This window comes from Corylus avellana, chromosome ca3 (genome assembly GCF_901000735.1).
Source record: "Corylus avellana chromosome ca3, CavTom2PMs-1.0".
NCBI lineage: Eukaryota > Viridiplantae > Streptophyta > Magnoliopsida > Fagales > Betulaceae > Corylus > Corylus avellana.
In genome coordinates, this window is record NC_081543.1 from 2,495,898 (window position 1) to 2,506,499 (window position 10,602).

Genomic DNA, 10,602 nt, shown 5'->3' on the forward strand with positions numbered 1-10,602 from the left:
ATACTTGTTTTCTGGCATCTTTTCATTTTTGCTAAACCAATCCAACCTTCAAAAAATAAAGACAAAAAGGAAGTATAACTGGAGGAATCCTCTATGTCTGCTCAAGTTAGAAAGGGAGGAAACAAGCCCACCGGTGAGATTATAAGGTACCGCATTTAGAGCCAGTCAAGTCCTATGGAGGGTAAATGACCAAAAATGAATCACCCTCAAGAAACAACACACTACAAGTTTGTATTATTGTCTTTGCTGGTTTGGCTTTAATAATCATTGCGATCCAGAGATGGTAACATTTTCATGCTCCATGTCCATTAGAAGGATACCACTTGATGCTGCTAGTCTGAGGCATGCTTCCAACATATTCTGGATATAAGACCTGCAACAACGAGTGGCAACCCAATTATATTACAAAGTTTATCATATGAACAACCCCCACTCAAGAAAGTAAGAGAAGTCCAATTCGACGCAGAAGAGCACCAGCAATTTTTATTAAAATGTTTTTCCAACACAGACAATCGCCTCAGTACTCAATTTACTATTTGATTTCCGCTTTTTAGCTAGTTATACCACCTTTATCCTTTTTTCTGTGTTTAACAGATAATAACAGGTATTAGTAACAAAATAATAAGGCCAAGGTAAGAGAAGCAGAGCTTCATAATTTTTCCAGTCGAATGGAAACCAGAAAAGTAATTAAAATTGCTTTCAAGATAAGCTAACAAGTAACAAGGAGCAGTGAGCTATATAAGAGAGCCAAAGCAGGGCACTCATATTCAGATTTCAATTTAACAAGAAAAAAACACAAAAAAGGCAAGGTCAGTGTATAGTAAGTGTGGCATGTTCACAGATGTTTTATCTCTTAATTATAAATGACAACCAATTATCAATATGGACATTCTAGATGCGATTGACAACGGGGTAGTTAAGAGAAAAATAGTGGGATTGAGTCAAAACAAGTAGAAGGTCACTACCCAGTGTTACCACATGCCATGCATAAGCTAAGTTAAGAGGTAAGGAATGAAAGAGGAGGAATACCTAGTGTGCTGTAGTACTTCTCTTCAGATGTGACTAGAGCGCACTGTCTAAAGAGCTTTCCACTTGAGGCTTCTGAGATTGTGGAATTAGCAACAGATCATGATTCAAGAGCTATAATTTCCACTTTTGAAATCAGGATACTGGTCCATCAACTTTTAAAAACCTCATTTTCCGCTTTTGAGAAGACTTGGTTGGAAGCTTTTTCTTTAGTAATTTTCTATCCCTAATGCCATCATATAGAACTTCATAAGCATAATAAGTTATTTGACATTTCTTCAATAAATCTTCTACAACAATCTTTGGCGCTGCTACCTCCTTTTTATCAGCCTCAAAAATTGCATTCACAGCCTCAGGGACAATGCCTTTGCGCACCATGAGGTGGATGATACCAACTGCCTCATGAACTCTATGCTCCACACACAGACAATTCAGTACCCGTCCAAACGTCGCCAGCGATGGAATGAACCCCTTCTCAATCATTTCCTTGAGAAAAATGTACCCGGAATCAACGTCCCCCGTTTTGCAGAAACCATCAGTAATGACACGGTACGTGTAACTGTCTGGGGCAAAGCCTTTGTCACCCATCTCACGAAAAAGCTTTCCTGCCATATTAATATTTAGCTTTTCTGCAAAAGCATTGATCATGATATTGTATGTCGCTGTTGTGTGGGAAACCTCATATTGTTGTTCCATTTTTCTAAATAGCTGGTAAGCTCCATCCAGATCACCACTAGAACAAAATCCATCAATCAATGTGGCAAAACTAACAACATCTGGAGTCAAACCCTTGTTTTTTATTTCCTCAAGTAAGTTCAATGCTTCATTTACTTTTCGAGCTTTGCACAGGCTTTCTACGACTATGTTATATGTAATAATGTTAGGGACACACCCTTTCTCCATCATCCCATTGTAGGTGTCCATAACATCTTCAGACTTTGCAGCCTTGCAAAGCCCATTCAACACTGTATTATAAGTGATCACATCAGGAGTGACACCCTGACTCCACATCATATCTACTATCTCAAGTGCGTTATCCAACTTCAACTGTTTACAGTAACCATCAATCAAAGTATTAAAGGTAAATATGTCAGGAAGGTAGCCTTTGGAAATAGCATCCTTCATGAGATTACTGGCGTCTGAGACACACCCCATCTTGCACAACCCATTTATAACTAAGTTGTAAGTCCATATATTGGGGCTGCAACCATTTTCTGACATCTCATTGATCAGCTGCAAGGCCTGCAAAATTAATCCCTGCTTAGACAACCCTTTGACTAAAGTATTGTAGAGAACAATACTAGGTTTTAATCCTTTCCCCAATGCCTCATTAAATACAGCCATGGCACGGTCTATGTCACCATCATGGCATAATCCATTGATGAATGAGCAATAAGTAAATTCATCGGGCACAAACCCCTTGAAAATTGCATCATTAATAATGTTATCTGCATTTTGGATCATACCCAGTTTGCAATATCCATCAATAATACTGTTGTAGGTAAAGCCATCAGGCTGCAGCCCTTCATTCACCATTTTATGCAAATAGCGCTCAGCTTCCACAACCTTAAGGTTTTTACACAAGCCGCAAATCAACGTGTTATATGTGACAACATCAGGAGTCAGACCACCACTCTTCACACCATCCAATGCTTGAACAGCCTCATTAAGCGCACCTTTTTTGCAAAGCCCCTGGATGAAGATATTGAATGTAAACAAATTCGGCATAACTCCCCTCTTTAGTACCTTGTTGAGAAGTTTTGCACTTTCTTGGACATCCCCCTTCTTACAAAGCGTATGTATAAGCTTATTAAATGTGGTAACATCAGGACAAATACCATGCCTGAGCATCCCTTCAAACAATTCATATGCCTCAACTTGAAAATTCTCTTCATAAAACCCACCAATCACCGTACAATATGCAACCGCATTTAACTCAAATCCCTGGTAATCCATGTTATTAAGAAGCCTCAGTGCAGCATGAGGCCTACTTGTTCTACAAAAGGACTTTATCCTACTGGTGAAAGAATACACATCTGGAACAATCCCTATATCTCTCATCCTCAGATACACTTTGTGGGCTTGATTAAAATACCCATGTTCAACCAGTATATTCATGATTGCGTTATAAGATTGAACCAAAGGCTCACAATCATAAAAATCCATCCTCTCAAACACATCCACGGCCTCTTGAACCTTCCCTTTCCTTCCATAATTCCTCATGGCTCCAATATAGACACCTTCTAGCAAACTATTATCGATATTCATCCTCATCTCCAAGATCACACTCTCCATTGCCTCAAACTCCCCGTGAAACCCAAGCTTCTCAATCATGCATTTATAAGTTAACAATGTGTGCTTGAACCCATTTTCCTTTTTCACTGAATTGAACATTGCAAGCGCTTTAAACGGATCTTTTTGATATTTGATGACTGCGGCGACATGTTTAGGAAGTAAAGCAGGACTCATTCCAAAAACACAGCTAATAATAGATAATCACATTAAAATCCCCAAACCCATTAAATTTTGAAGCTTATCTTCACTTGCTTCAGGTTTCAGCTATCCCATATACCAAAATAAAGAAAAACCCACAAAAGATTATTATCCAAATGTGGTTCTAACGAACGAAACAGTAAACACTATGCCGTGAATGAGTGAAAGAAAAACTCTTACATGTTCTGTTTGGTTGGTGAGAAATTGTGGGAAAAGAAAAAGCAAAACTGAAACTTGAAAGTCTCTCATCTTCAATCACTGGTTCTCAAGGAAGGAAAAGAAAGAATGCATTAAGCTAATGGAGGGTTTTGAATGGAGGGACTGCAGAGAAGAGAAGCGTGAAGAGGAATGGTTCTCTGCAATGAGTTTGAGTCCTGTACTGGCTCTCAACCACTAACATCTTGCCATGTCATTAGAAAAGGTCGCGTAATTTTTACAAATTTTGTTGACAAAATTATCTATGTAAATTAAAGTGTAATTTCAAAGAATGCAAGGAAGGGTAGAGTATTTTCACTTATTCCAAGGACCAACAGAGAAAACGACTCCCGTGTAGTTTGGCAAAACTCAGACTTGCCTCTAGGCATTCGATTCAGAAAAAGTTCAGACATAGAGAATGGAGACGACGGGACAGTGGTTAGAGAAGGCGCTGGTGGATCTATGCCAAAGGGTAGAGACAGGTCTGGGTCTGGGTATGGATACCGATATGATATCGGGCTTGGTCTCCTACTGCGAGCTTGCTCATCCCCAGGACGCCAAAGAGTACCTTGACGTAATTCTCTCTCTGTCACCCACTATTTATTTGATGTTGTTTACTTGGTTATTGGGCTTTACTTTGTATTACAATTTCTGGGTCTTCCTCAAAATCTTTTCTTTCATTGAGATTATGATGAATTTTGGAGTTTAGTTTTTTTCTTCGGACCTGCTAATGTTTGGATAATATTTGGTTTCATACCGCTAAACTGAGATTTTTGTTGTCATTGTTATGATTAGAAAGAGTTTCACGGTTATCTTAGACATTGGTGCCTGATGTTAATTGGAGAAAACCCACTAAAGAAAGGTAGTTTAGCTTAGCTCAATGGTACCCAGATTGTGCTCCTGCAGTTTTTGATGGCCAATTGGGCAAATAATTTCCCAGCTTAGTCAGATTCTGATACACTATCTTATTCTTGAATTCAGCGTCATTACCAGTAAAACTTGGTAGCAACTTCATAGTGTCTAATGTGGTCATACCTCAAGAAGCAAACTTTCTCATTACACTATAAGACAAACTGTTAGACATAAATTTTTCAGGAACATTTAGATGATTTTCCTAAAGCTTGTTGGACATTTATTCTAAACTTTCTAAGGTTACGATGTGTTTCGTATTTTGATTGATCATAGGATGAATCCTTTTTCTTTCTTTTTTTCTTTTTAAGTTCCTTCGGTTGGTTTTGTTGCACAATTTTAACTTCTTATATTTTTTTCTTGTAATATTTTGACAAGTCATGTAGGGGTCTGCTTTGCATTTTCATGTATCAGAAAGGGCATTCATTTACTCTTTGGGCTGTTCTGTCAAGGCTATTTTGGCTTTCTTATGCACTCTTTGAAGATGTTAGATTTGTTTTTCATGTCTACAGCTTATTATGGTTTATAAAAACAAAGATTGGAGGACCTTTATGGAAGCTAAGGAAGCTTAAGATTAGAATATCATTCAAAGACAATTATCAAGAAAAAAAAAATGAAAGACTGAAAATTCTGGTTTAAATCAGACTTTTATTTTCTTAGGCTAAAAAGGCTAAAAGTTAATGCTAGGAATCCTGGAAGTTGATGCATGTAAATTCTTTTTGAACAAAAAAAAATAGAACATGTTTACGTATTATTCATCTTCCATGAAAAAAAGCATTTAGAATTAGTTGTTTTACTTGCCTCTTATTATGGTGCTGCAGCCTGCAAGGAAAGTGGAAACTGTTCTAAATATGTACTCATCTTCACCATTCAATCTAATTATGTCCATGCTTGTTGATTGACATTTTTTTTTTGTTCCAGTAATAGGTTTAAATGAGACCAAAGGGATAACTGCCAGTTGATGGGTATAATGTCTTCTCTGTAGCATATTTGAATAGTGTTAGTTCAGGTTTTGGCTCATTCGGTTTACATGTATGGAGTTGAAAATGAGTATTTTAGGAAGCAAGTTCTAGAGCATGTCCGGACCACCAGAAGCCGGGTCCGGACACAAAAACCAGAAACAATGTTTTGAAGGAGGGGTCCGGACCGCCAAAAGCAGAGTCCGGACCCCATTTCCAGAAACTGTCTTTTGAAGGAGGGGTCCGGACCGCCAGAAGCAGGGTCCGGACCCCATTTCCCGAAAGTTCATTTTATGAGGCCTGTCCGGACCTCAGATTTGCAGGGTCCGGACCTGGCTGACTTATTAGGGTTATTTTCTATTTAAACACGATTTTGCTACATTTATATGTACGTATTTTTGGAGAGCAAAATCAGAGAGCTTAGAGAGAGATATTGTTCTAGATTATTTGAGAAGGGATTAAATACGTGAAGCCAATCGGAGTTCCGGTGAAAGGAAATCTTATAGAAGAATTGTGCCAGATGTTCTGGAAAGGGCTACTGCGGTAGAAGTCAAGTGGGTCGCTTGTCGTGTACAAGGAAGAGTAAATTGCAAAGGTTTTGTAATTCTTCTTGTATTCCTTATTCTTCTTATAGTGGATTGATTTCCTGGGTTTGGCTGCCTCGGAGAGGTTTTACATTTAGAGAGTTCTCTAAATGGTTTCCTCTTTGTAACCAAATATCTGTGTTCTTGATTTTCATTGCATATCTGTATTTGGTTGATTATTGATTGTTAGGTTAGATCTTATTCCGCTTAATATTTGTGAATCACCTAGACATTTGAATAGGTGTCGTTTGGAGTCGATTTTAGAATTTTCAAATAGTATTGTGCATAGATATAGTACCTTGTACAATAGAATAAGTTTAGACTGGCTTTGAAATTTGAATGCCACACAGATAACTTGATATAATTTATTCTCGCTTCTCCTTCTGGGGTTTATTAAACATATCACATGATTCTTGCTGAAGATAGCTAGAATAAAAACATGGAAGGGAAACGACTCTATGGCTGAACATGAATGCAATAGCAAATAAAGAATTGAACATAATGAGGGAAAATGTTGCTAAGTTTGCAGTCTGGCAGAATTCCTATTCCTTGTATGCTGCAGAGATTGCAGTCAATATTTATCCTTATTTTTCTTCAGATGCTACACAAGCCTATTCTTTTGCTGCATCAGCTGTTGAAAGCTGAAAATTCTAGTTTCTATTTTCCTATACAGAATATTATTGGCCAGGAAGTGGGCAAAACTGTCATTGAGGAATATTTACGGAGGAGAGGTCACTCCGATGTCAGCAGCAGCACCCCAGGTGTTCCAACTTCAAAATTACAAGCCTATGTCAAACCCCGCTCAGATGAAGGTTCTGTCAGTGGAACCAAGAAACCATTTAGAACACCAAAAGTGGTTTCAGTCCCCAGTTCTCAGGCAGTACCAAAAAAACATGTAGCGTCCAGTTATCAGGAAAACCAGGTCCCATCTGAGACAAGTGAGTCAAGAACCATCCAGAAAGGTAACCAAGTTAATTCTAAAAAGAAGAAAGCTGGGAAAGTTGTTTCACTTGCAGAGGCTGCCAAAGGGTCAATTGTATTTCAGCAGGGGAAACCATGCTCATGCCAGGCCCGTCGACACAGGCTGGTGAGCAATTGTTTATCCTGTGGCAAGATAGTTTGTGAACAAGAGGGAGAGGGGCCTTGCAGTTTTTGTGGTGCCCTTGTGCTGAGGGAAGGGAGCACATATGCTGGTCTAGATGAAAGTTTGCCTCTCCATTCAGATGCCGAAGAAGCTGCTGAAGCATTTGCAAAGAGGCTCGTTGAATATGACCGGAACTCTGCAGCACGTACAACAGTTATTGATGACCAGAGTGACTACTATGAAATCGAGGGGAACAGTTGGCTGTCAATGGAGGTATCCACTTTCTCTTCAACCTGTATAGTTGAAGCATATGGTAGTACTTTTAGTAATACTTTTATGTGCGTACTTCAAATTCACTTGCAAATGATATTTTTCCTACACAGGAAAAAGAACTTCTTACGAAGAAGAAAGAGGAGATTGAAGAAGCTGAACGGGCTAAACGAAATAAAGTGGTAGTGACTTTTGATTTGGTTGGCCGCAAGGTATCTAATGCTTCCCCAGATGCACTGTCTTATATTCGGTTGTCATTTGGATTAGTTGCTGCATGAATTTCTATTCAGCCAGTTGGATTTGGCGTTAGTATGGCCTTTTCATTTAAGTGCTGTATTTTTTGAGAATTTCTACTGAACTCCTCTCTCTCTCTCTCTCTCTCTCTCTCTCTCTCCCATACCAGCTTTTGTTAACGCGCGCACACAGGATTTTTTTTTTTTTACCTCTTCTCACGTCTTGTCATAGATGCTCATAAAGCTCTCTCATATGCATTGTCCATAACAAATTTTGGCCTCTTTCTTTCTTACTGGTCTTTGATTCAGATCTGCTCAGTCTGTAGGTGTATTCCTTTTTCTTATATCCATATACATATGTTTTGCTTTTGCAGGTTCTTTTGAATGAAGATGAAGCTTCTGAATTTGAATCAGAAAACAGAATATTACGGCCACCAGATGAAAGAGAAGTGAACCGTATTAAACCAAACCCCACTCTTAAGGTACAACCAGTCTTTGTGGACCCGGGCCCCAGTAAGAAGCCTGATAGAGGAAGACAACCAAACAAGAGCCTAACCGGCGGTTTATGCTTGGAGATAACAGGGAGGGTGCAGCATGATAGCAATGAATTGAAATATTTTATCAAAGACAAGCAAGTGGAAACAACTTCAAATGGGAAAGTTTGGCAACGGCCATCGGTGAATGCCGGTCCCCAAGTGAAAGATCATAGTGAATGTTCTCTAGATTATTACTGAGGTATATAGCTGGATTTCTAGGAGCTTTTTGCTCTCTTTTTTTCAAGTTTCAATACATTGGCAAGCACATTTTTTTGAATGGGCTACTGGGTATGCCATTTTGGCTGTTGCTTTGTGGAAATAGATCAAGGAAAGTACATAAGTTTCAGAATGTCACTTTGCTTCACCAATCTACCTTTCTGTTCATTGCATAAAATCTACTCACATGTTCCACCTACGTACGAAGGAAAGGGGGATAGAAACGACTGTCCTATTTTCTCAACAAAAAAAAAAAAAAAAAAGAAAAGGCATGGAGATGGAGCGAAGGGCATCAAAGGGGAAAACAGGGGTGGGTGCTAAAAAGGATAGAAGTATTTTTTTTCCACCATTACATATGCAACAGAGCAAAAAATATCCATAGAGCAAGTATCCTCTAGACTACAAATATAGTCAACATGGACATTTTTTACTTTAGCATCTATTTATTGAAATTATTATGCTTCATTCCAATTCGAGTAACGACATGTTAAAAACTACACCTCCATCTCACCCTCATTTCATTGGTCTGAAGTAGCAATGTTAAAAAAAAAAAAGAAAAAAAAATTAAATGCTGATAAGCACTATCACGTAAGCTTAATGGAATGGAGGTGAGATGAAATTATAATTTTTAGCATTCCTCTTCCAACAAATGGTGATGAGATGTTGGCCATTAACTTATGAAGAAGACATCCTACATTTTAACTTGGAGAAATGCTAAAATCTGCACTCGCATCTCACCCCATCCCACTAAGTTGCCATGATAGTATTTATTAGCTCTTAGATTTTATTTTTTATTTTTTTAACAATGGTTAATATGCACTGCCGCATCAGTAGTAAAATAGGGTGAGATAGGGATATGTTTTTTAGTAGATATATTATATACACAATTAAACAATTTTTTAGGAATTGGTAGGAACTGTGCCAATCGCTTTATATACATATGTATTCAGTGTCTTTGATTTTGGTGATAACCAATCGGACTTTAGAGAGAAACTATGGATTGAAATTTCCCAATCAATATGACCTAAAAAAACAGAGGGATTACATGTTCCAAAAAATCACTAAATAATTTCATAAAAAAATCATCATAACTCTATCCAAAACCATAAATTTGATCAAACGTCACTTTAAAAGCCAAAAACTCTTTTACTTAGCTAGAGGCCACCATCCTAAATAGTTATTCATTCAACTCTAAACACTTGTGTGTATAAAATAGTCATTGTATGAATAAAATAATTTATAAAACTTTTTTTTTAGAAAAATAATTTATAAACTAAGCTGTATGCATATGAACTTCTCATATTTATTTATTTATTTATTTATATTATAAAGTTTGTTTTAAAAAATTTAGGAAAGTAGCAACCAAACGTGGAGATGGCCGAGTTGGTCTAAGGCGCCAGATTAAGGTTCTGGTCCGAAAGGGCGTGGGTTCAAATCCCACTCTCCACAGCTTAATTTTTTTTTTTGTTTTTTTTTTTGTTTCTTTCCTTGCTGCCAATCAAAATCACCCACGTTATCCCCATAATTAGGAGCCTATAAGGTAAACTAATGCTACAATTTTATATGTTTTTACCTTTCATTTCAAGGAAATTTTGCAGGAATTTCATTTCAAGACTTTCATCCCAATCATCATTACAAATTCTAGTGTACAACTTTTCCTTCAATGGAATTTGTTCCTGGAAAGTGCAATACTATTACCACTTTGATAAACCTCCACCATCGGTGGAAGGGACGGATACTGACGAAACGAAATAACTTTTTTTTTCTTGCACCCCTTACATAGTACTATATTATTTTTGTATTAATATGTTATTATAGAGTGCAAGTATATATTGTGTTAATGTAACCATATTATATAATATAGTATATAACTATGACTCCATAAGTAACCATGACTATAAAATACGTGACTATAAAATACGTGAGTAACTAGTAGATCACTACCATTGAGTCTACTCTTTCCACCATTTTGGTTTTCTCCTTTTGGAAAGTTCTATTACGATTCCACACAAGGGATAAGTTTTACTTCCACTTTCTCAGTTAACCAACTCAATTCCACCGAGTAAGGGATGAGTTGTGCAATGGAGGTGGAACGGC

The 10,602-nt window shown here is 37.6% G+C and overlaps 2 protein-coding genes and 1 non-coding gene across 3 annotated transcripts; 2 read left to right on the forward strand and 1 right to left on the reverse strand.

The window, feature by feature from the left end:
- Positions 1-4: 4 nt before the first annotated feature.
- Positions 5-3,782, reverse strand: LOC132174822 (putative pentatricopeptide repeat-containing protein At1g74580). The gene is made up of 2 exons (XM_059586510.1): positions 1,030-3,782; positions 5-373 (listed from the first exon to the last, which is right to left on the reverse strand). The coding sequence occupies exon 1, from the start codon at positions 3,493-3,495 to the stop codon at positions 1,162-1,164; it is 2,334 nt and encodes a 777-aa protein (XP_059442493.1). The 5' UTR covers positions 3,496-3,782; the 3' UTR covers positions 5-373; positions 1,030-1,161.
- Positions 3,783-4,033: 251 nt separating this feature from the next.
- Positions 4,034-8,643, forward strand: LOC132174938 (uncharacterized). Its single transcript, XM_059586698.1, has 4 exons — positions 4,034-4,288; positions 6,840-7,523; positions 7,634-7,732; positions 8,128-8,643. The coding sequence occupies exons 1-4, from the start codon at positions 4,133-4,135 to the stop codon at positions 8,485-8,487; spliced, it is 1,299 nt and encodes a 432-aa protein (XP_059442681.1). The 5' UTR covers positions 4,034-4,132; the 3' UTR covers positions 8,488-8,643.
- Positions 8,644-9,873: 1,230 nt separating this feature from the next.
- Positions 9,874-9,954, forward strand: TRNAL-AAG (transfer RNA leucine (anticodon AAG)). Its single transcript has one exon. It is a non-coding gene; the product is annotated as a tRNA-Leu (tRNA).
- The last annotated feature ends 648 nt before the right edge of the window (positions 9,955-10,602 follow it).